Raw genomic sequence first — 26475 nt, forward strand, 5'->3', positions numbered from 1 at the left:
AAGTGCTGTGTAGTGTCTGAACTTCCAAGCGTGGCACTTGTTAATGCAGTAAGATTTTTTTCTCTTCACAAGGTAGCATATACATAGGTAACATAAACATAGAGTTATATTTATGTTATCTAAACATGACCACAATAGCAATCCTAGTATTGCTATAGTATACTAATCAGAGTTTCCTAGGAAGCTGGGCATATATCTTTGAGAAATGGAAAGGTTGAACTTAAGCATTTTTTGTTTGTTTTATATACCTCATTTTGATATTGCAAAATATGAGCAATGCTTTTTTTTCTGTTAGAATGATTGGCATCTACCTAATGATTTCTTTTAAAGCTGTAGTTTATAAGGTAATTGTGTTAATTTGATAACTGTTAATTTGATTTACATGTCTTAGGGATTGCTGGTACGTGGAATTATTTTGCATTTTATAGCTTTTAGTTGCTTCAGACCCATTCTGGCACCATTTAAGTATTTGAGCAATCAGAAGTAAAATATTAATTAAAACATTGTTATTGATTAATTTATACATTTTACTCATATAAAATACTAATTTATAAAATAGTGTCATAATTTATGAGTTATTTACAATTTCTCATTTCTCATATACTAGCAATGGAGATCGGAAGTAGATGAAAAAAGACAAACATTCCATGCCTTAGAGGATGAACTGCAGAAGGCAAAGATGATTAGTGATCAGATGTTTAAAATGCACAAGGAACGTGATCTTGACTTTGACTGGCATAAAGAAAAAGTGGACCAGTTGGCCGAGAGGTGGCAAAATGTTCATTCTCAAATTGAAAATAGGTTTGTATAACGTTTTATTATAAATTGTTCATGTTCTATACTGGCTTTATTATTTCTAAAGAAAAGCAATCAGAAATTCATGCTAAAATAAGTCTGAATAGTTTTCTGTGCTGGTTTTGTGCTGTTGACATCGTTGCCTTACTTTTCCACAGGAAATGTCTCTGACTATTAAGCACCAAAAGATGAACAAGATTATTTAGTTACAACTTACCGATACACAGTAGAGACAAATTGTCTTTTTTCTTCTTCTTCAAAAAAAAAAAACAGACAGAAAAAGCCTGCAGAAAGGGCTGGCAGTCCTATGGAAATACCATCTGTTTCTTTATATAATTAGTTCTGACAGGCTAAACTGATGAACTGATTCATCAGTTATGATTGGACTAATGTTAATTTGCTTTTAATGATTCAAGTGCTAAATTTGGAAGTCCTTAGCTTCCATTGACTTCTGTGATGGTAATTTTGGTGCAATAACTTTTTGGTGAGTTGCCTTTTTTTTTTTTTTTTGGGGGTGTGTGCACAACCTCAATATCCACTTGAGATGCTGCTCTAAGTTCAAGCCTTAACTGTCAAGTTGATATTGAAAAATATTACTCAAATGCACACCTACACTGATACAGCAGAACACACCTCCCTGGAGTTCTGAAGGCGATGTCCATACTTGACAGTCCAGGAAATACTTTTTTCTTCAGTCTCTACAGTTCTGTTTCCTGTATGTGAAGGAAGCAGAACTGTAGAGACTGAAGAACAAAATATGAGCAAGTTGAGGAAGTCTGTACTATACAGTCTGAATTTATTTTCTTTAAAATGTACTTCAGTTTATCATTATAGATAACCTGAACAAGAGCATTGAAGATAGTCCTGTTGATGTAAAAGTTCACAAAACAGCCTGTCACATTTTCATCCTTCTTATCTAAGGGGTGAATATCCATTCAGGTGCAATACTGAAGTTTTTCACTTGCAATTAACTAATGTAATTGTGTCTGTTTAACATTGGTGGAAGTTAGATGGAAGATGAGAAAAAGCCAGCTCACTTAAAGCTAACTGCAGAATGACTAGCTTTAAATCCACCTCAGATTTTTCATCATTTTATATTTTAACGTAATTTAAATGATTAAACAGTGGTTTTAAGAGGTACTGAAATTTCCTTATTTCCTTGGAGAGTAAGCATGAACCACATGCTTTCCTCACAGGACTCCATCCTGAATAGACTGTGCTGGAAAATGGCTGTTAAAGCGTAGTGGCTTCTCATATAAATAAGACAGACTGTGGTAGTTGCAGCACAGAGCTGTAAACAGGCTGCTTTCTGCAAATGTTATCTCTGCTTGCTTCCTACCAGCTTAACAGTGATGATCATTATACAGAAAATATGTACAAATATTGGCTGCAGTTATCATGATCTTTTCTCTTTTTCATGGTTATTAACTTTTAAACATGCTTAAGTATGAAACCTGAGTAATACCATTTCCTTTGCTTGCTCTTTTTGGTATCCTGAGAACAACACTAGAGCAATTCCAAGTATTCATTCCTAGTCAAACTGTAAAATGTTGTGTAATAAGTATGTTTATCCTGCAGTGTTGAGTGGCCATATTTATATGAGCTTTTAAGTAGAATCTTAGAATATCCTGAGTTGGAAGGGACCGACAAGGATCGAGTGTAACTCCTGGCTCTGCGCAGAGCAACCGCCAAAATCACACCATGATATATGTGTAACAGTGTAAGGATCACGAAGGAAGAAGTGTCATATTTCCATCAGTATGAAAATGAATGACAAAATACACAGAACTCTCTTTATAGGCCAAAACCATGATTTAAAAATGGACATACAGAATTGATTACTTTCGCGCATTAGCGGTCTTCAGTTTTAGTGTAAATCGGTTGTTTTGTGGAGGCACAGAGTGTACGATGAACTGCTACTTAACTCCAGCACAGCACACTTCTTCTTGACCTGTAGGTCGCATTTGAAATACTCTTACTTTTTGTAACAGAATTGAATGGAGTTGCAGAGCCCTCCCTCTTCCTTGGGCTTTCCTGCACTCATTGAGTTTCAAGCAGATGAGCACACTAATAAGGGATATATGCAGAGTTTCTTCTGTAATCTCTCCTGGATCTCTCCTGGATGTCCTTTACAACAAATGAAAAGGCTTCATGAAGCTGGGAGCCTGGCTGTTTGAGAAGTGAATTTGCTGTTTATTAAGTTTTATTTTAGTATGTTCCAAGTGTTTTTTGTCTTTAATAATCATCTTCTCCTCCTTTACCTATCTTCTAAAATAAAATCAGGTTGCGTGACTTAGAAGGTATTAATAAATCTCTGAAGTATTATAAAGATACTTACAATTCTTTGGATACTTGGATTCAACAAGTGGAAGATACTCAGCGAAAGATTCAAGAAATACGTCCTGAAAATAGCAAAGCTTTGGCTAAACAGTTGAACCAACATAAGGTATGAAAGGGATGTCCATGTGGGAAAGCACTGCTGTAATGACCAAAGAATTATAATATCAGTTTAAGCCAGTGATGTCAGTCTTGTTTATTGTGAGGTGCTTGTATCCATCTGCCCCTACTGTAAAATTCCAAGTAATCATAAGATTATATGGTTTCCTCTTTATAATGCAGCCATGGATATATCACTGATGATTGTCATTTTATAGACCAGAATGTTTGGTCCTCAAATTTGCAAAGAAGATCAAAACCTTAAAAATTCTGGACTGTCCTTATCACATAATTTTGTATTCAGTACTGCTGTTAGTGTTTATGGGTGTGGAAATGTTTTTATGGAAGCTTAACAGCTGTCTCCTGCAAGAAGGAAATGCAACTTAAATAGGAGACAGAATAACAAACTATATGCGTGAAATGGTATATTCCTGATTTTGGTTTAAGTTCACTTAAACCTGGCAGGTTTTTTCACTTTTTTTGTACCTTAAATCTGATGAAGCCCAGGACATAGGCTTGAGCATAATTACTTGAACACACATGGATAGGAACATATTGGATGTTTGATAAACTAGAGGTTAGATAAACATCTACTTATGTTAGATGATATCAGATAAAGTAAAAATGTTAATTATAATAGTAATAAAAATAACTTTTTAAGATAAAAATGTAGATTCATATTTTACAGATGCTGGTTTCTGAGATTGAAATGAAACAGAGCAAAATAGATGAATGCCAGAAGTATTCAGAGCAATACTCAGCTGCTGTGAAGGTAACAAATAACATTACACTTGTAATCCTATTGTTTTAGTGTCAGTATCATGTAGGATGCCAATCATTTATTGTATTTTCTCTTTTACAGGACTATGAGTTACAGACCATGACCTACAGAGCTATGGTTGACTCCCAACAAAAATCTCCAGTGAAGCGCCGAAGAATGCAAAGCTCATCAGACTTCATTATTCAAGAGGTAAATGGATTTCTTGTGACTGGAAAATGCTTTGCTTAAAACAGCATAAACACAAGAATAGGTTTTTGGATTTATTAATGATTAAAGAGGATAACTCAGGCAAGATTATTTTTTTTCTCTGTAGATACATGATATGATAAATATTCTCTTGGTCATTATGCTGTATTTAGGCAACAAGACTGTATATTGTAGTTGATGAACAAAAGTCATCCAAATAATAAAAAGCTGTATGAGAATTTAATCTCAGTAAAACTATTTATTACTACCTCTGGGCTGGACCTTGATCACAGTAAACAGGGTCAGCTTTCATTGTAACTAAGGTAAAACTTACCAGATCTGGATCTTTTGACAGATTCCAAGGCAAATCAGCCTCATTTGGGTGGGAAAGATAAATCTGTCTCCCTGATAACTGTAAGAGAGAGGAATAGTGACCAGCACTGCTTGCCCCTCTTACAACCTGTTATTAGAGGGGAAAGAATGAAGTCAAAATATTGTCTTCTGTTTCTTCTCCTTAGGGATCTCCTCATAGATCCTTAGGATTTATCTGTGCAAGTAGACCCTGTTGATGGCATTAAACTTTGGAATCAGAGTTAGGACTTCAGATTCCACCATCAGAATTTTGAAATGACAATTGGGATAGGTTCTAGATTAGTGTTTATCACTTCTTTTGAGGTTAATTGGAGTGTTTTCCTTTGTCACACCTTTCTCCCTTCCCTGTTTTTCTACAGTTCATGGATTTACGGACTCGTTACACTGCCTTAGTGACCTTGATGACCCAATACATTAAGTTTGCAGGGGATTCTTTGAAAAGACTGGAAGAGGAAGAGGTAGGTCCTTCCTTGTCAGTCAGCCAAAGAAAAAAAACATCTAGGCAAACAAACAGCAATATACCTATTGGAATTATTCACAAAACTAAAATTTGTTATGTAGTGCACATTGTACAGGAATGTAGCACCAAACCATCCATACACATTGCCAGTTCCTCCACCTAAAAGAAGCATATGATTCACTATATTCTGGTGGAGATGCAATTACATACATTCAATTTTAATACTTTAATGTATTAGGGCTTGATCTTCTGGATAAATGCAGACATTAAGGTGAGGGCAGACTTACTGTGCAGGCACCGTTGATATCCTGTGTAGGCCTCTTAATATTCCATAGTATGCATTCTGGTCCACTTAACAACATGTAAGGAAGTTCTTTTAGCAGGGAGGTATGATGACCTCTTAATTTCAGAAATTTCTTTGACATTTTCAGATTTTTTTTCCTTTTGTCCTTCTTGCCACATTGTTTCCTGGGAGTCAAATAGCATTTTATTTATGCTTGGTGTTGAATTGTATTAACAAGAGTAGATTATTAGACTGACAAAGTACTCAAAATACATGTTTCCTGGAGAGACAACCTTCCAAATAATTGAGAAAAAATACTTCTAAATTCTTCACTTTCTTTTGAAATATTTTTTTCTGAAAGAGATTATATACAGCCATTCTTTAAGGACTACATTATTTTAGTATAAACTTTATAAATTGGATTAAATTGAAGAACACTATTGTATGGGTGTAAATTTTAATGTTATTGTTACAGAAAAACCCAGAGTTCTATAATTCTGGCACTGGCTTTGTCTTTATTGGCTTTTCTTGCTATTAAATTACCTCTGAATCAACTGTAACACTAACAGCATTACATCTTTGTGCATCATCAAGTGGTGGAGTAAACTGATGGAAATATATAATATTTGTTGATAAGTAGTCATCATAACTGAAGATTTAGTATGACTTATAATCCTAATGTCATCAAAGATAAAAAGTCAAACAAAGAACAAGGATCAGGAAACCTGTGAATGTCAATAGGCTTCACGTTCTTCAAGAACAAATGGAATCTCTCAAAATGTTTTGAATTTCAGTCTGCTCTGAGTCTCCAGGACTGCTTTTTTGGAAATCCAATACCCCCCATCTTCCCTTCTCATCCACTCCCTGGCAGCCTTCTAAATCTTTGGTAGCTTCTTTGAAGATTACTTAAGTAGGTTTTCAGTCTCAAAATAATATGAGGGTTTTTTTTCTTTGCAATCAGGGTAGCAAATCAGAAAAATAATAATCCTTTTCAAAGGAGGAATGATTTTTTTTTCTTTTGGGATCAGACTTCTGAAGTCTATGATTGTTCCAAGATTTTCTTTCATGCCAGTCTTTTTTCTTAACTCTCAGTATTGGCATTAAGAATGCATAGAATAAGGAAAAAATAAGATGCTTTCCATAATATCTCAATTTAATCCATATGCTGTCATGCTCAGAGTTTACCAGAAGAGAGTGAACTCCAGCAACCTGTGAAGTCAGCTGAAGTCTTTCAACGTTTGAATTGCAATGAAGCTGTTGAATTGAGAGAGGAAAATAAACCTAATGAAAGCATGATGGATGTGGAATATTTGCAAAAAGATAACTCTTCCAGTAAACCTGAACACACAGAAAATAAATTGGAAATTGACAGCAGAAAATTAAATGTAGACAGATATGATAAAATCAAAACTGATAGAACATCAGAGCAACTTTTCAATTTCAGTGGTCAAGAAAGTAGCATTAGTGGCAACAGAGACAATAAGCTACATAGAGAGCAAGAGAGTTTAATGGGTTTTGGTAATCAAAGTAAAGAAGAAAAAAATGGCAGAAAAGATTTTTTTGTTTCAGCTGAGATCTATATGAGTGTGAGTAATGATCCTGGTGAAATGTTAAATGAGAAAATTGTAAAAGGAGAGAGACGGAAAACAGAGGGAATATCAAAGAAGTTGCCTGAAGTGGAAATAATACACAAAACCGTAAGAAAAAAGAATTCAAGGAAGGCAGGGAGTGATGTTTCAACAGAGGAAGAATGTGAGGTGCGCTCAGAAACTAATTTTGAGCTAACATTGAAGAAATCTGAAGTCACTCCAAAAGCTGGAAAGCATGCCCTGGGTATCAGCCCTCACAAACAGCAACATTTTTCACCTCTTTTTGAATGTCAGCATAAAGAACATTGCTTTACAGAAAGCAATAGCCACAATACTTTAAACTCTGAAGACAGAGAGTTTCAAGTGTGTTATGAAAAAGGTGATTCTCTTTTAGGTGCGAGGGATGCAACATCTTTAGATAAAGTTGCATCCTCTTTCAGGGAGCTGGCAGTGCACAGTGGAAGTGAAAAAACAAATTTGCAATCTATGAGCAATCCAGATGTTTATTGTAATGTTGAGACAGATACTGTCAAAACGAAGAGAGAATCTCTGGATAAAAGTTACTTCCTGGCAGAAAACGAAATCCTAGAAAAATCAAATTTAAATTCAGATGAAGCCAAGAGTATAATGCAAGAAATTTCAGCTGCTTCTTCAGGAAATATTTCAGGGAATCACTATGCAGAAAAAGTCTCTGAATCTTATCCATTAGATTTTGAAGTGTCACTAGTGCAGAACGATCAAAGTTTAGGTACAGAATTGTTAGGAAATGCTGGTGATTTAAATGCAGATTTTAGCCTCTCAGAAATTATTTCTGGGGAAGAGGATTATTTTCCATTGTCAGAACATGGATTAACAAAAAAGCTTTTGAGTCAAAATGAGAAATTAAGTGTGAAGAAAATATCAGAGGGCAACATATATGGTTTGGGCAACATAAATATGAGTGGGAAGAAGCAGAATGGTGAAGACAGGTTAGAGCAGGGTCAGAATTGTAAAGACTTGTTGCTAGTTGCAGAAATGGTCAGTAGAGATGAAGGTCATAGCACAAATGTACCCAGAAAAAACACTAAACTCCAGAAGACATTCTGGGAAAAATTAGGGGAAAAAACCTCATTTGAAAAAAAAGAAAAGCAAAAAAAGAGAGACAAAGATAATGAAGAGAAAAGAAGCACAACTATTACTGAGGTACCAGAGTTTTTATGGAATGCAAATGAAACAGTTAATCTAATAATGATTCTAAATCAATCCAAATCAACATTTGAATCTCAAAATATGTCAAGTGATTTAAGGCTGATTGAACATAATTTAAACAATGAAATGCTAATTATGTATCAATTACTGTGTATTTTGAGATGCTTAATTTTTAAAAATTCTTAGACATTTATTTTGATATTTATTTTGTGTTACTATTTGCCATCCTTTTCTCCACCCAGCTGATGCTCAGCCATGTTGCTTAGCAAAAATGAAATCTAAGAAGATATAGTTTATGACTGTATCTGTATTTTTAGTTCTTTTTCAAGCATAATACATTTGTGTCTATGGGAGCATAAGAGATCTGATAACAAATCAATTTAAACATTTTGTTTCCATTGGAGGCTGTTCAAAATTTTAATACAGAGAAATATAGAGAGGAACTGAGGAAGCTGCCTTTGCATTAGCCTTTTAGGAAATGTTTCATATATCATGTGAAAAATCAAGTAAATCTGGTAAATTTTAACTAACCCAGCATTTTGTTTATTTGAAAATGTTGCTATAATTACTCTTCGTACCTTGTTTGTATGATCATAGGAATATAGGTCTGTTCTTACTTGATGTTAGCTCACATTTGGTACCTTAACATCATAACAGTGCTAATGAAGACAAGGTATGTATAGCTTAAGCCATATAATTACCAATGATTGCACATGTTGCTTGTAAGACTTGCCCTGGATCTGCCAATATATGGAGACTACTAGCCAACTAGTTTTCACTAGGATTTTCCTAATTGTCATGTTTATATTTCTGTGCCTGTGCTGCAGAACAGCTGTGCTCTTACCAGTCCCCCGGCAGCACCAGTGGAGGCACTGGGACTGTGGAGCACACTACGGATCAGAGATGTGCTGGGGTTTAGATACTTCTCTTTCCAGAGCTGTTGCATTGTTTCTGTTCTTGGGGGGAAGTTCAGAACCTGTGTTATTTTTGCTTGCAAGCTTAAATCCTTCTTCCAGTTCCTGCTCAACTGATCCAGAAATGGTAGACCACTTTTCTTCTTGGGGATTCTTGCACACTGTGTTTGGCTTACTGTTTGCTCTGCCTATTTGTTTGGTGAGCAGTTTGGCATTGCTTACTGCTAGGAGGCACCTGACTGAAATGAGAGCCTTCAGGACCTCTTTGCTTTGTGGATGTCTTTGTCAAGGGTTTCATATTTGGCTAATGGTAACTTCCTGAAGCCTTCAAGAGAAGGTGATGGTGGTGGGAACTGCTCGTCCTACTTTCTGGACATACCTTATAGATGAGTAAGTATTTTCCCTTCTGCTTTTCTAAGAGCCTAATATGTTTTCTATGTTGTATTACAAAAAGTACATTCCAACTTGTCTTACTTTTACAGATTTTAAAGAACAAGGAAGCGTCAACACGTCAGGCATATTCAGATCTAATGGCACAGCAAAGTAACACAGTTGATGAGAATAAAAAACTCATAGGAAAGGTAAAAGCACTTGAGGAGATGTTGGAGAACGTGAAGAAGCAGAAAATCCAAGTGGAACAGGAGCTCCCTAAAGTGAGGGAAGCTGCAGAAAAAGAGCGTAAGAAACAGCAAAAGGACATGGAAGAAATCCGTCTTCAGAAGACCAAGGCTGAGCAAGAGGCAAAGCAGTGTCGTATAGATCTAGAGTGCATGGAGAAAGAGAAAGCAGATGCAGAGCAGGAACTGGAGTGTGTAAGGCAGTTCATTTTTCAGGCAGAGACTCAAAGAAGTATACTGGAGGAAAACCTCCGTGCTTTTCGAAATCAAATAGAAGAAAGTGCCTTTACCAGAAGAAACTTGGAAGAGCTTCTAAGAAGAAAAGATACTAATCTTCATGATTTAGAAAAACAAAAAAAAACCTTAATGCAAGAGCTGAAGAAAAAAACAGACAGAGAGGAGAAACTTATGAAGCTTATCAAGCAAATGGAACAAGATCTTGAATTTCAAGGGAACCTATCAGAAATAAAGCTGCAAGAAAGAGAGAAAACTGAAGCTAGAAGGAAAGTTGTTGAAGGAAGATACTCTGTAACTAGAGAAACTTCCCTGACAACTTTCACTGCTGGGCAAGGCAGCCAGTGTAGGACTGACTCTGAAATTACAAGTTTCCAGAAGAAATTAGAAGCCAAAAAAGTAGAAGAACTTAAGCAGAAGATAAATGACTTAACCCTTGCTAACAAAAAAGCTGATAAAACTATTAAAGACCTGAAATATGAACTGAATGAAATTGAACTTCAAAAATCATCAACAGAAGAAAAGTCTCGTTTATTAAAAGAAAAACTAGATAAAGTCAATAATGAACTTAAATGCCTAAAAATTAAGTTGGAGGAAAAAGACCAAGTAGAGCAAGGATATTTGCAGCAGTTGAAAGAACTGGACAGGCAGCTACAGAGAGCCACAAGTAAAGCTGAAGAAGTGATGCAAGAAGCTATGGATCTTAAGAAAATTAAGATGAACTATCAGGAGGAGCTGAAATCTGTTCAGCAAGAAAAGACAAAGCTAAAAAGAGAAGTAGAGGAGTTAACCAGATCACAGACAAAAACTGAAATCACTATCAAACATTTAAATTCACAGATCAGTTCTCTTCAAAAAGAGAAACTGGCAGCTGAACATAGAACACAGTCATGCAAAGGAGAAGCAGATAATCTTCAAGACCAATATAAGAAAATTAAAGAACAGTTGCTTCAAAAAACAAAAGAAGAGAAAGAAAACCAGCTGGAAATTCAGATGCTGAAGAATGAATTAGCCAAAAGCAATCAGGTGTCAGAAACATTGAAACGACAGATAGAGGACCTTAATAAATGGAATACTGATACAAAACTACAGATGAAGCAAATTCTATCTGAATCAGAGAAGATGGCTTTGGAAAAACAAAATATTCAGAGGAAAAATGAGGCATTAAAAACCCTAGCAGATGGTTTCAAAGAACAATTGCACACAACAAATGAACAATTGCACAAGCAAACAATAATTGAGCAAGAATATATTTGTAAAATCAAAGGCCTAGAAGTTGACCTAGCAAAAACAAAAGACCTAGCGAGGGAATATAAACAAAACTGTGATAAACAAAGTGCTTCCACCCTCACCATTAACCAGGAGGTTAAAAATTTAAATGCTCAAATGAATGCTCTAACCATGGAAAAGAGAGTGAGTGAGCAGAAGATCCAGCTACAACAAACTCATATACAAGACCTAAGTAGCAAATTAAAAAAATTGCAGGATGAGCTCCATCAGAAGACTCTGGATGAACAGATGGCACGCAAGAAGATGATTCTGTTTCAGGAAGAATCCATTAAGTTTAAACACTCTGCAGAGGAATTTAGGAAAAAAGTTGAAAAATTACTAGAATCTCATAGCATCACAGAAAAGGACATTTCTGGCATAAAACTAGAATGTGTTGCTCTTCAGCAAGAAAAGCATATGGCTGAGGAAAACATCATGTTGTACAAGAGGCAAATGGAAGATCTACAAGAAAGGCTTAAAAAATGTCATGAACAGCTGCAGCAAGGGAAGCAAACTGAAATGGACTATCACCAGAAATGCAGGAAACTTGAGGAAGAATTGGAAGTGCAGAAGCGCATGGTTGAGACCTTGAAACAGAAAATGGATCTGCAGGTCAGGGAGAGTGAACACAGGTTTGTTTTGTTACAGAATGAAGTTCAGCAAAGTAATAAGCTCCAAGATTCTGGATTTAAATGGAGCTGTGAGAGAAGAGGGAATGATTTCAATTACCTGAGTGATGCCACAGCTAAAGAATTTGAACAGCTTCCTCCACGTACAAAACCAAGCTCACCTTTGTTAAGGCAGAAACAGGAGAGATCAGGTTTTAAATCTGATCAAATAGAAGAAAATACATTGTATGTGAGTGCTGATGATACAACACCAAGAGAGGTGCAGTTCCAGATGTCAACCATAAACCAGTCATTAGAAGATTCAAGCTCACAGTCTTTTACAGAGTTTGTTTCACAAATGAGTACACAGTTCCAGATAACTTTTGATAAAGCAAGCCAAATCTCTGGAACCTCTGAAAAGGACACATTGAGAAACAGGAACCTACACAGTTCCAGACAAACTATTAGACATGGAGAAGATGCAAAACATGAATTAGGAGTGGTAAAACTGCATCCCTTGGAGGTACACACTACGTTTTGTGAGGGTTTACCTTCCTAGTCTGCTTTTTACTAGTCTGTTTGTTTGTTTTTAGTTATACTTTATCACCTCTCTCTAATGTTTCTCTATCTTGGTGAAGGGAACCCCTTCATTCTTATGCAACATAAAAAGCTTTTCATTAGACCTCAGTACCAGGTTCTTTAATATCTTAGAAACATTATTTTAAAAGTTTGTGTTGGAAACAGAATTTCACATACACTGTTGTATCATTATTGGTCAAAATAAGCTTTGATTAACAGTAGTAGGTTCACATAGTAGAAAGAACAGTTATTGATGCTTAATCTAGTCATATTCGTGTTATTGAATAAATATTTGAAATGGCAAATGCACTTCAAAACTCTCTCTAATGCTAGTAGCAGTTCTCCTTTCTGACTCGCATTCAAGTTCTCCCTTTAATTTCTCTGGTGGTGGATTTAGGAGTGAATTACGTACAGAATGGTCTGCAGTTGTATTTCTCACTGTGTCAAAAAATTCCTATTTACAGATAGTGAAGAACAAGCACTATGACATGCATGTTGAAGTCACAACATTAAACCAAGAAAATGACAAGACGTTTGGTAATGAAGAAAGAATGTTTGAGGGATACAAAACATCTGAAGGGTTTAGGAAAGAAGACATTGCAAAGATGAGCTCTTTCGTAGGGGAAGAGATTTTGAGAACTGTTGATGATGCTACTCGGCAGGAATATTTTACAGAGGAGTATGATGCTATTAAATTTGAAGGTCTCCGACACGACGTAACTGCCAGACAGTTGATTGAAGTTAAACTTTTAGACAGGCTCTCAGCTGAGCAGCTCATTTCAGGGCAGAAAACTACTGATGAGATTCAGAAAACTCTTGAAAAATTTTTAACGAAACCTACAGCTATAGCTGGGCTGTACCTTGAATCCAGCAAAGAGATACTCTCTTTTGCTTTAGCAGCAAAGAGAAGAATCATAGGAAAAGCACTGGCATTAGCATTTTTAGAGGCCCAAGCAGCTACTGGTTTCATCATTGATCCCACAACAGGTCAGAAGTTCTCTGTTGATGATTCGGTTGCTAGAGGGCTTGCAGACAGTGAATTCAAGAGTAGACTGCTTGAGGCAGAGAAAGCTGTTTTGGGCTATTGCTGTTCTGGGAAAGTGCTCTCTGTGTTTCAGGCTGTGGAAGCTCGACTTTTAGAGAGGCAAAAAGGCAAAAATATCCTTGAGGCTCAAATTGCATGTGGGGGGGTAATTGATCCTGTAAGAAGTGTTCGTGTACCTCCAGAAACTGCCGTGCATCTTGGCTTGCTTAATAACACAATTTTAAAATTTTTGCATGAACCTTCTAGTAATGCAAAATGTTTTTACAATCCAAATAACAGGAAAGCTATGTACTACTGTGATTTGCTGAAAATGTGTTTGTTCAGTGTAAGCAGTAAATGCTTTCTGCTTCCAGCTGGTGAAAGGAAAATAAGCAGCCCATCATCAGAGAGGAGTCATAAAACTTCTGTAGTAGATGTTGACACAGGAGCTGAAATGACATCATACGAGGCTTATAAAAAGAAATGTATTGATAAAGCTACATATCTCGAGCTTTCAAAACAAGAATTTGATTGGAAGGAGTCTACATGTTTTGACTCTGATGGGAATTCTTTCCTTTTGCTTACAGATCTTAAAACTGGTGTACAGTTTAATATTGAGGAGACCCTAAATCAAGGTAGAATTGACAGAGCATCAGTTGATAAGTATAAGGAGGGCTTAATCACAGTTAATGAGTTTGGTGATATTCTAGTTAGCAGTTCACAGCCAAATAAAGATTTAAACAGTCCAATTGCAGGGTTCTGGCTTTCTGAAACCAACGAAAGAATTCCAGTCTTGAAAGCCTCACGTAAAAATTTGGTAGACAGAGTTACTGCCCTCCGATGTCTTGAAGCTCAGGTTAGTACAGGAGGTATAATTGATCCATTTACTGGGAAAAAGTACAGTGTTTCTGAAGCTTTGCAAAGAGAGTTAATTGATGATGGTTGTGCCAAGCAAATCCAGCAATGTGAGCTGATCTTTACTGGGATCATTCATCCTGTAAGGAACACTGTTATGTCAGCTGTTGAAGCTGTGCATTTAAATGCCATAGACAAAGAAATGGGCATGCGCTGCCTGGAGTATCAGTACTTGACTGGTGGCTTGATAGATCCAAAGTCTCATTCCAGATTAACAATGGAAGATGCAATTAAGAGTGGTATTATTGATGCTGTCACAGCTACAAAGATAAAGGGTGAAAAATCACATGCTAAAGTTTTGACATGCCCCAAAACTAAGAAGAAGATAACCTACAAAGAAGCTTTAGAGAGAGCTGTTTTTGATTGCCACACTGGACTGCGGTTGTTAGAAGCAACTCAGCCCATAAAAACAGGAATTTCCAGTCTTTACTATAATTCATAGTGGACAAAAGGTATTACTACTCATTTTCGGCCCTGCTGAAAAACCCATTCAGGTTAAGGAAATGATCTGTGGTGGCCAGATTGCCCTTTGTGGACAATCATAAATGTTTTCTAGCATAATAATGAATTGCTGTAAAACTAATTGTTACAGACCACTTATTAGTGTAAACCACTGCAACCGGACTTAGATATTACTTATAGCAAAATTAAAATTTATAGACAGGCAGATTCATAGTTTCAAAATGATGTGTTCAGTCTTTCCCTGAAGGCCTTCTCTGACATTACCTACATACAGGTAGTGTAAATGAGAAATTATACTCAAGTTGGTGAAGTTAACATTAGTGCAAGGAGGGTAGATTTAGGTGAGACAAGGATCATGTCCTTACATTAAAGACTGAAAGGCGTTGCCCATTTTGTGATTGAACACGGTGCAGTATTTCATGTGACCTGTTACTTAATTTAATATTACAAATCAGTTTGTAGATATCATTTATTTTATGAAAGTGGCAATAAAATATACAAGGGTTAAATCTGCAGTGTGGTAAACACACATGCAAAGGTACTTTTTCTCACACTGGTATTTAATTAATTTCAGTGGGCTACTTACACAATAAAGTTGTAAGCTTTTTTCTCACTCCAGGTAACTTTTCTCTTTAGAAACGTTTTCACGCTCTAATAGGTAAATTATATACAATTGCATATCAAATAAAAAAAATCCATTGAAATAAAACGTCTTTATTTTTACATGTGATACATGGAAGAGCTTAAGCATGTTTTCTCAGTACTGATAAATGTCCACCTACTAACAGGTTGTACTTATATGAAAAGAAATGTGTTCTTCTATGCAGAAAAAGATTAAATGTCTCAGTATTTTACTGTTACTGTTCTTTTTTCTGTAGACATAAAAGCAGTGTATTATCCCAACTGTAATTTAGTAATCCATGTACATAGATTGCAAAATACTGTTATCCTATGCTGGCTGTACATATCCACACCTAAAGGTAATGCAAAGGCAGCAATTCAAAGATACTTTATATGCAAATTTTTTTAGATTTTTATCTGCTGAGTAATGGCTGGATAGCGATGCTTTTTCCTTGTATCAATAATTTTATAATGATTGTATGTGTGTATGAATAAGCACCTTTATCATAATTACAAATCATTTGAGGTATTATTTTGTTAATATCTATGTGGTATTTTTGTTCCTACATCGAAGTGTCATAGTAATGCATGTGGTGATAAATAAAAAGAAATCATTTTACGTTTATGTGATAATGTCATTGTGGTAGAGTTGTTTTGTATGAACATTAATGTTACATATTTCAACAATTTACTTTTACATTTTCTTACAATTCGTGGCGCTCCTCAGAAATCAATGGAAGAGGAAAAGAAGGAACATGTTGAGAAAGCTGGGGATTTACTAAAATGGGTGTCAAACCTCAGCAAGACACTCAGCAAAGAAGAAGGAGAAAAGGCTGAAAAGACAGACTTGCCTAAGCAGCAGGTACACAAATGTCTTTAGGTTTTTGCCAAAATGTTCCATAAATACTTCTTTTCCTGCAAATCTCCATCCTCATTTTCCTCAAGGTGGAATTTCACATTTGATTGTGAGTAGAGGGCTGGGTACATGAATATCAATGTTTAGGGACACAAGCATGTTTCTCAGGAAGAAGTTCACACTGCTTTTTATAAATCTAGTGTGTGACATATTCTAACACTTTAGAATATCAGTTTAGAGAAACAGGACACTGCACACCATAACTCAGCCTTTGTAGAGTGTCAGTGCATTTTAGCAGATTGGCACTTTGGGCACCAGGAAGGAGGAAGTTGGTAGGAGGATCCTGAGAGGGAATTTTTTATTTATTTGCTGTTGAAAAGATTACGCGGATGGGTCTTCTTAAGGGAAAGTAAAAACTGCTGTCCTAGGAAGTACAGCAGCTGTTGGCTGAGGCTTTAATTATCACTCTAGTCCACAGGCTGGAGTGGCCCATCTCGACACCTTTGTATTCAACAAGTACATTGTCACTGTGTACAGTTGTAACTCTGACCATAAATTTCTATCTGCAAAGTTTCCTATAATTTCTAGGACCTCCCCTTGTAGCCGTGTCTCATGAAATAGCTTAGTGACACCTAAAAGATTTCAGTAGGTGAAGGTCTGCCTGCCCAGTGAGCAGCACAGGCACAGAGTGGTGTCTTGTCCACATACCTCAGTACAGGGCCTGATGTGTGGTCCTGCAAACATGATTTTGGCTGTCTTGGCAGCCTGTTCCTGTGGTTTTATTTTGGTTAGACCCACTGGAGCAGTGTGTGTGTAAATCAAGCTTGCTGTTGGGCAGGTCAGCAGACCTGCAGTCTTGATGACCACCAGACCCAGCAGACTGCTTGGTCATAGAGAAGCAGTGCTAGCTCTGAGTTTGTGCCTATATATATATATAGGAGGAGGTAAGCTTGTATTGATTTGAGCATACTGATTGTTAACTTGCTAGTAGTTAGATCAGGATTTGCAAAAAACATTCAGTGCTGGTCCTTTTCTGCCCTTGTTAATGACAACACTGCAAACCTTTGTCAGTGTTGAGCCAGTGCTCAATCCTTAGGGCATCTCAGCTTACCACGGCAACTGTGGGTGTCATTTATCCTGTCCAGCCTGAGCCCTCAGTGGGTAACCTGTGAGTTAGTTGCCTTGGCTTTCTTCACAACATAGTCCCTTGCTGTGGAAGATGGATGTGTGCTGAGGGTGTTTCCTTCTCTTGTGAAACAGCCTGGTGAGGTAGCAGCACCGAAAGTGGTGATTTGATAGTTGAAATACATTAGGGGGTGTAGCCATGTTCTGGGAGGAGAAGCTGGTACCAGTGGTGACAGGGTGCACACAGCAGTGCAGCAACACTGGTTTCCGAGTAAAGTGGAGCTCATGACCCCACCAGCTACCTCAGCCTGCTCACATCACGTTCTTGAGTAGAGCATACAGTGCTGCTCTTGGTTCCTGTACAAGCAGCACAAGTGGTGGTGACTGCAAAGCAAAACTGTTCAGGCCCTTTGACACAATGCAGTCAAGGACAGAATTGGTTCAGTCCAGGCCAAGGTGAATGCAGGGTCCAGGCACCTTGCTCAAGTCCTCTTAGCACCTACGCTGAACATATCTTCAGCTTGCAGACTCCCCTTTGATAATTTGCCTTTATTTATCCAAAATGAGTGCTTTTCTTTGAGGACACTGCAGGAAGTTTCTCAGAAAAATTAATGATTAAATTCCCGCAAGTTCCCCTGCCACAATGAGTGCTTTAGTGGGGATGACAGAACTGATAGTGGGGAGAATATTAATAAATAATTCAGTTTTTCAGGCATCTGATATTGCATTTGTCTCTGATGTTGTATTTCATGAAGGCTTGTGGTCTTAGGATACATTTTTTTTTTTTAAATTTGTTATCCTTCATTTTGGTGAGCAACTTCTTGAACATGACCATTGTACTCATACTTTTATAAAGCTGTTGTAAACTGTGCCAACTATAAGTGATTTTAAATGATTGGGTAATTTTCATACAAATAACACTTTAAAATAAATTCTATTTGTTTTGCTCGATAGTCTTCTAATACAAACAGCTTACTTAACAAAAAGGCATAGCACAATTACTTATCCATATGTAAATTATATAATTACATAATAAATAATATTGCTCTAAGGATAGGCAGTATTTAAAAAAATCTAACTCTTACATTATTGAGATTAGTTCCAGATAGATTGATGTTTGTTTTATTTATGTACATAGTTAAGTCTTGAACACAGTTTGCTTCTTTTTCAGATTTCCCTGCATGAAATGTCAACCAAAAAAGAACAAATAGCTGAAGCTCTGCAGACTACTCAGTCATTTTTAGCTAAGCACAGTGATAAGTATGCCATTTTTTATTTTTCAAATAATACAAATTAATTGAATCAATACATACTGTTTGCTTAAAAATAAGTCCTATCCTCATTTTACAGTTCCAGTTGTATTTCATGTACAGATGATATGCCAGTTTGGATGATTTTTACCATCCTATTTGGTGAAACTTGGTGCAGTTTTGTTTATTTCAAGAACTTGGCTTGGTTTATATACCTCTGGTCAGCTTAAAAATATTAGATATTTAAATTTTCATTTGGAGTCAAAATAATTAACAGATTTGTAGCAAATTAGTACTTGAACTATATGTCACAAGTTTGTTTCATCTGTGTCTGAAAAAAGACTATCTAAGATACTAAATTGCTGAAATATCTCATGCTTGCTAGTTTTGTTGCCTCTCTTGACTGAAAATCACTAGACAAAGGCAAATGCAAAGGTGAAATGCTTTTTTTTCTGAATAACTACAAGCAGATTGTAGCTTTCTTGACCATCTTTGTAATTAGTCTGTATTTTTTCTAGATTACTTGTACCAATTTCTGCCCCACTTTTTTAGGTAAAGGTAGGCCGATCACTCCCAATAGGTTATGAATTACCCAAAGAGATCTCTTTCTTCCTTTTTTTTTTCCTAATAGAATGACAGATGAAGAGCGACATGAAATGGAAAAGCAAGTCAGATCTCTCCAGGAGAGCTACAGCTTGTTATCCAATGAAGCTTTTAAGCAGCTGCAGGAAGCGCAGTATCTGGGTGATGAAAAGATGGAAGAAAAGGTAACAAGATAGAAACTTAGATTTCAGTCTCTCTTGAGATTTACTGCATGGTTTTTGAACCCCACATGATCAGCAAAAGAAAAACTGCAATTAACAGTGTGTAGAAGGAATTTGAGATTTAATTGACTGAAAGTGTTATGTATTTTCTGTAAAATACTGTGTGTGACCTTACCTGTGCATATGAACATTCTACTCATCAGACTTCTTTTGCGAAGAGTCTTAATAATGTGTGCCTTGCATGAAGAAAGATAAACAAATCATTCATCTCTTAACTCTTCTCTTAAAAGCCATTCTTTGACTGCTAGATAAACTTGTGTTTCTGCTGCAAAAATGACACCATAACATGATAATCTCTCCCATATATCACTCAGAAATGTCCTAGAAGAGATCTACTTTCAGTTTTTCTTAAAATTTTTCTGCATCTGAAAATGGGAACACACAACATGATTAGGTCTGAGGCACTACAAATACATTTGTTAATGGATATAAGCCTTAAATATGGAGTTCTCAAAAATTATGCTGCAAATGAGTGTTCTCATATACATATAGAGGCAGTGTCTGTGTAATGAGTTCAAATAATGTTGCCAGACTGACTTCATGCTTTTCATGCAAACTAAATGCAATATTTGGTGCTAGAGTATCTGATTCCATATTGTTGAGTTTATTATGCAGAAGTGCTGTATGCTGTAAACATGAATAGCATGGTTGTGTTGAATCACATACTGTTTCCAAATATTCTAACCTTTCACAGACATTTATAGCATGAAAATTTGCCTTTCAGGTATATGTTCTATTTGCTCACTCTGCAGTCATTTCTTCTATTATCTTTCACTAACCCTGTTTATGTATGCAAAGCATAGGTTTTCAATTCACAGATGCATGTTGATTTTAAATCTTTTATCACATCGTGTGCTCTTGAGTGACTGACATAGATCACTTGCGCATTTGAGCTGCTAACATTCACAGCATTCCTCCAAGCCTGGTAAGTACGTGTTTTTCTGCTTATCATGCATTCAAAATCAAAAAATTTAAAATATATAGTCCAAAAATATTGATATCTTCTCTTTTATATTCCTTTCCAGGTGAATAAAGTCATTGCTGGTGTCATTGATCAAACTACTGGAGAAGTCTTTTCAGTCTTTCAGTCTATTTTAAAAGGTTTTCTTGACTATGACACCGGAATTAGATTGCTCGAGAATCAGCTGATTCTTTCTGGAATAATTTCTCCAGAATTAGGAGTGTGTTATGATTTGGAAGAAGCTAAAGCTCATGCCTTAATTGATGAGCAGATTCTGTTGCAGTTGGAGGAATTAAGTGATGCAAAAAAGCTTATTTCAGAATCATCATTATCAAATATTCCGGTTGTTTCAGTTTTAGAACAAGGTCTAATTTCAGAACCTTTGGCTATTAAAATTCTTGAGAATCAGCTTTCAAGTGGGTATTTGATTTTGCCATCTACTGGAGACAAACTGACTTTGCAGAGTGCTTTCCAGAGAAACCTCATGTCTCCAACATTATATGCAAAACTCCTGGAAAGACAAGACACATGTAAAGATCTCATAGACCCCAACTGTGCTGAGAAAATTTCCCTTGAGCAGATGATTCAAAGAAGCATAATACATAAAAGAACAGGGTTAAGACTCCTACCTGTGAAACCACAAGAGAAAGGGAGAATTGTGTTGAAATGTGGAAGGAGGATAACTATTCTGAGGGCAGCCCATGAAGGTCTCATTGATCGGGAAACAATGTTCAGGCTGCTGGGTGCTCAGTTAATGTCTGGAGGTCTCATTGACCCTGACTCAGGGAAACGAATGACTGTGGAAGAGGCCGTGAGACAAGGGGTGATAGATCAGGATACTGCTTGCGGGATCCTCACACATCAGGTTCAGACTGGGGGAATCCTTTGTCAAAATTCAGGACAACGGTTGACTGTTGATGAAGCTGTGCAATGTAACTTAATATCATCTACCAGTGCCCTGCTGGTATTGGAAGCACAGAGGGGCTTTGTGGGACTAATTTGGCCTCACACTGGTGAAATATTCCCTGTATCAACTTCTTTGCACCAAGATATGATAACAAATGAGCTGGCGTTCAAAATACTGAATGATAGAAAGAAAATAGCTGCACTTTACATTCCAGAAACTTGTGAAATAATCAGTCTTGACAAGGCTGCAGAATCAGGGATCATAGATAGCAATACTGTATCTGTTTTGACCAACGTGACTTTGCCAGATAAAATGCCCAATGTAGAAGAATTGAAGTTCCCTTGTAAAAATGCTGCAAAATGGTTATCATCATATGAATTTCTGCCATCTGTAGTTCATGACCGAGAGGAAGAACATGAAGATTGTAGCACAGAAGACCCTGTATGTCATAATTTAGATCAAGCTAAGAAACTATTCATATCTTACCTGATGGTAAATAGTTATATGGATGCAAACACTGGAAGAAGACTTCTGTTATATGATGGACAACTGCAAGAGGTCATCAATAATCTGCTGGAAGGTGGTGGTGCTGCATACAATGCTGGTGTGTCAGAAATGGAGTTTAGTAACAAATATGTAAGCTCGAAAGGAATTAACCTAAAGTCAGCAGATAGTGTTCAGGGTGACCTTTCGGGTGTTGAGAATGCTTCTAAAAGCAGTAAATTAAATCAGTTTGATGATTTGGGAAATAATGTATCTTCACAAGAAGATCTTCATGAGTGTGGACCAGATATTTGCAATGCTGCTGACACCGAGCAATCAGAATATACACAGGAGATGTTGTTAACTCTCCCTGCAGAACCCAGAAATGTAGTAAGTAACACTCAAAATTCCACGAACAGAAATCAACTCAGAGGTTTTTTTGAGGTTTCTGAGTGGACAGAACTGTGTAAGCATAACAATCAGCAGGCAAATTCAGGAAACATTGAGGGATATCTTCCAAATGACTTAAATCCAAGTCCTATTTCAGAAACAGGGAAAGAAGAGATTTATATGGGTGACAGTCTGAGTACTGAAAACAGGAATGATAAAAGCCCACAAAATTTCTTGAATGTGGATGATTTGTCAGATAAAATCTGGAGGGAGCTGGAAAGGTGCACACCATACAGGCCTCACATATTGCAAGCTGACAGTAGCAGAATGTTACTGGATAACAGCAAGAAAGATGATTTTCAGAGAAGTCTTTGTTCATCCATCAGTGCAGACACTGCATATAGACTGCCAGAAGAATTGGTTAGTCAGTGTGGTGACACACTACAGTTCGAAGACAATGAATACAATGAGCAACCTCTACAGGAGTATGCTGATGTACCTAACAGACCATCCCTAGAGGGCTATCCTTATATACATGGAAAGCCGTCATTGGAGGATTGTATTGATTTTCAGAATAAACTGTATCTAGAAGACAGTAGAGACATGCACCATAGCTCTTTGTTGGGTGGTAATACTGTTATACACGATGGACCAGCTATGGGGGACAGTAACAGCACAGCACAAGGGCTGACAACAGAAGAAAGTGATCTTACATTCCACAGATTAGTGCCGTGCTACACTAGCTCTGATTCATCAGTAGATGATAGTGATGGCATTCCACAGCTTGAAAGTGCCTGCTTGCAGCATGAGTGTGGTGAGGAAACCCCTGAAGATGACAGCTCTCAGTTTGATGAGGATGACGATGATGCCTATGAAACACCTCAGACTGATGATGAAGACAGTGATGTCTATAATACTCCTCAAACAGATGATGATGATTCCTCTGACACTTCTCAAGGTGATGAGGGCTTTGATACCTTGAAGATGGGGGATGATGATACACCAGAGCCAGAATTGGCTGGAAGATCAGTTCCATTGGTTTTTCTGGAGGAGAGAGGTGGTCTAACAGCCCTAAGAGAAGAGACCACCTCTTTTCAAGAACTTGGAGCTAATGCTAAAGAGGATGTCCATGTAAATGGGAAAGAGCAACCTGAGAGCATAAATACAGCTGCTGCAAGTACCAAAACCATGGGAAGAATCCCTAAGGAGGAAAGGGAAGGAAAAGGAAGTTTTGGAGAGAAGGAGCAAGAGTTACCAGTTACTGTGAAGAGCGAAGGAAGAAAGGAGGGAGGCATAAGTTCTTTACGGGAGATGTATGAAGCAGATGTACAAGAGAGAAATGAGCAAGTTGAAATGAAAGCAGAAAGTGATTCCTATGAGGATGAATCTGAAGGTACACAGGAGGGGGAAGATTATGAGGAGGATTACGATAGTTATGATGACTCTGACACTGATTCTGACAGTGAAGATGAAATGGATATTTTTTATTCACATCATCAGTGTATAAATAAAGGTGACCAGCTGTTAATTTCCTTAGGAGATGTAGAAAGAAGCAATGAACGTAATCAGAATATTGGTGACTGTTGCTATTCTTTAGGCGACAAGACAGGATATACTTCGCAATTCCAGTCTAACCATGAAAATGGAAATCTGTCTTCAGGAAAATGTGAATCAGTGTCACATATTTCTGAGGAAAGCTATGTTGATCTTTCATGTGCAAGTGAAGACAGACAGCAGGAAACAGAAGATAAATGTGGGACTTGTGTCAAAAGTAAATACATGTCACAAGATACTACTGAGCCTATTCAGTCAGAAAATACCCTTGACACTAAATGGACAGTCTCTACAAGTGAAGGAAATAATGAAACACGGCTTAAGGTTCCAGGTTCTCAGCTTCTCCATAGTACTGTGAAATCTGATGTCAGTGTAACGGCCTACCTGATAACAGAGCAAGCTGCTGATAGTGATGAAAGTACTCGGACAAATTTGCTTCTCTCAGAATGCTTTACTGATAGCATGAATAAAGACAATGCTGCCATGCCAATGTTAGATTCGAATCATGGGCAAAGACAGAAAGAAGCAGTAGTTGCAGAGGAAAAAGTATTAAATGATACGGAAAAACAAAAGGAAAGTTCATCTCAAAAGGACAATAAATTCCCTATAGATATGCCTTCTGTGAGTGATGATAATGATAGCTCCCTTAGGGACCCAGTAGATCCAGTCACCAGTTGGAAGCATGGTCAAATAGGAAGAGGTTTCGAAATTCTTTCAGAAAGTAAAAGTAAAGTAAATATTATAGAGGAATGTGATATCATGGGACTAAGTAAAAGTCCCATTCAGATGGAAAGCCTTGGGGAAATATTTGATGCATCAGTAATTAAAGCTGATAGAGAAACTTCTGCTGCAAGTAAAGAAAAAGTAAATGTTGATCAAGATTTCTTTGACATTCGAGTTGTGAGATCAGATGAATTTAGGAGAGATACTAACATTCCTCCTTCTTTAAAACAATATACAACAGGCATAAAAGAAGGTGGCCATTCAGAACTGGATAAAACTGAATTCTCTTGTTTTGAGGACACAGAAAGAGGGGGAAAGGGTATAGAGATTGAAAAGGATTTTCTGCTAAATACAGAAGAAATGCATTCAAGTGAATTTAATGCTCAGTCTTTTCCTCCAACTGATACAGTGAAACCAAAGGAAATTAGCATAACTAAAGACATAGGGAGAGTTATCTGTCAAAATACAGCCAATGTTCTTAAAGACTCTTCAGAAAACAAAAGCAACAATGACAGTGAAATTTCTCCCATAAAACCAGATGCTTTAGGAAGTATTGAGGATGCCAAAGAATCAGGGAATGGAAGTGAAGTGCTATCTTCTGGGAAACTTACCCACACCACTGATGTTTCTTCTGCAATTCTGAGTAGCATAGGAACTGACTTGAATTATGGTGCCCAGAAAGAATATGAGATGCTGAAAAACAAAAAGAGAGAAAATTTCATGGCCAGTGAGACTTCCTCACTTGGAAATGGTTTAAAAAACCAAATGTCCATGGAGTCACTGCAAAAGGAAATGGGACCCTGCAAAGATTTTCAAGTAAAGGAAGGTATTTCACAATCACCAGAAGTATCTGACACACTAATGGAAGACTTACGGAATATATTGCAAAAAAAATTGAAAATGGGACATGGTTACTGCAAACAGGAAGCTGAACCCCTAAGTTACACTGATACCAAAACTTTAATGCAAAATTTACTTACAATGGTTAGAAGTACCCAGCTGGTGAGTGAAAAGTCTAGTGGATCAAATCTCAAGCAAATAAGCAGTTCTGTTAGAACTGCAGTAATGGATACCATGCCATGTACAGAGCCCAAGGACAGTGATGCTCCTTCATTGCTTTGGCTTGATTGCAGAAGTCCTGATCTTCTTCATGATATTCTGAAGCAGGAATCCTGCAAGCAAAAGATGACTGATGTAGATAAAAGGAGGAATGAAACAGACATGAAAGCTCCTGTTCTCAAGCCAACTATTTCCGAACTTCTGGAGATTTTTCAAATCTCACCTGGAGATGAAAGTACAAGCAAGTTAGAGGAGCTGATAAGTAGTTTGCTTATGAGCTCACAGGTTGTTGGTACCACCACAGAATATGAGGATAAAGGAAAAGTAGGTGGACTTTGTACTCTTTTCTCAACAGAACAGTCAGAGTTTGGATCAGAGATTGCTAAAGAGAAAACATTGGCAGATAATGCAACTGTTGCTTGGAAAAGTGACCAGAAGAATGGGAAGACTGACAGCCCATCCAAAGGCTTTACTGAGACTGTTTTCAAAGCAAAAGAAGCAGTCCTGGAAGACACCCACAGTAGCATGGTAAGTAACAATAGCTGATATGTTCTCAGTATCTTATGTTAAAGGAATTGCATGAATTCTTCCAAATGCTGGAGAAAGTAATTGAACTGGAAAAATTAAATGATAAATTTAAAATAAATCATAATAAACCCAAGGACTTTTATTGTTAATTTTCAGTTCTGTCAGTTTGGAAAAACTTCTCTTATTTTTGAAACTCATTTTCAGTTTGATGGAGTACAGCAATGTTTAACATTCATAGAGAAAATGCAAAGACATTTGGCAGTGCTTCAAGATATGAAGAGCCACCTAGATAACCAGCAACCTATTAGTAACAATCTGGAAATACTGAAAGATGAACTGAAACAGCTAGAGGTAAGTAAAATGTTCTTTATGCTTGTACTTCAGTGATGGGTGCTAGGAATAGCCCTTAGATTAAAAAAGAGAGACTTAAAATATAATTAAAGTAATTCAGAGTAAAATGTCTTTCTTAGTAACTTAATCTA

At 36.9% G+C, this 26475-nt stretch overlaps 2 protein-coding genes across 2 annotated transcripts in view; both read left to right on the top strand.

Moving 5' to 3' along the window:
• DST (dystonin) overlaps positions 1-26475 on the top strand; it is a 303925-nt gene that overhangs the window by 167798 nt on the left and 109652 nt on the right. The window contains 10 exon segments of the mRNA XM_027888673.1: positions 608-801; positions 3079-3241; positions 3920-4003; positions 4094-4201; positions 4930-5028; positions 16061-16195; positions 18486-18574; positions 19196-19331; positions 20414-25993; positions 26198-26344. Of these exon segments, the coding sequence (XP_027744474.1) occupies positions 608-801; positions 3079-3241; positions 3920-4003; positions 4094-4201; positions 4930-5028; positions 16061-16195; positions 18486-18574; positions 19196-19331; positions 20414-25993; positions 26198-26344 (6735 nt within the window).
• Positions 9308-15976, top strand: LOC114059811 (desmoplakin-like). Its single transcript, XM_027888672.1, has 2 exons — positions 9308-11736; positions 12776-15976. The coding sequence occupies exons 1-2, from the start codon at positions 9391-9393 to the stop codon at positions 14690-14692; spliced, it is 4263 nt and encodes a 1420-aa protein (XP_027744473.1). The 5' UTR covers positions 9308-9390; the 3' UTR covers positions 14693-15976.

The sequence above is a fragment of the Empidonax traillii genome, unplaced genomic scaffold, assembly GCF_003031625.1.
Source record: "Empidonax traillii isolate 1590-97213 ecotype Southwest subspecies unplaced genomic scaffold, ASM303162v1 scaffold243:size714344, whole genome shotgun sequence".
In the NCBI taxonomy this organism is placed as follows: Eukaryota; Metazoa; Chordata; class Aves; order Passeriformes; family Tyrannidae; genus Empidonax; species Empidonax traillii.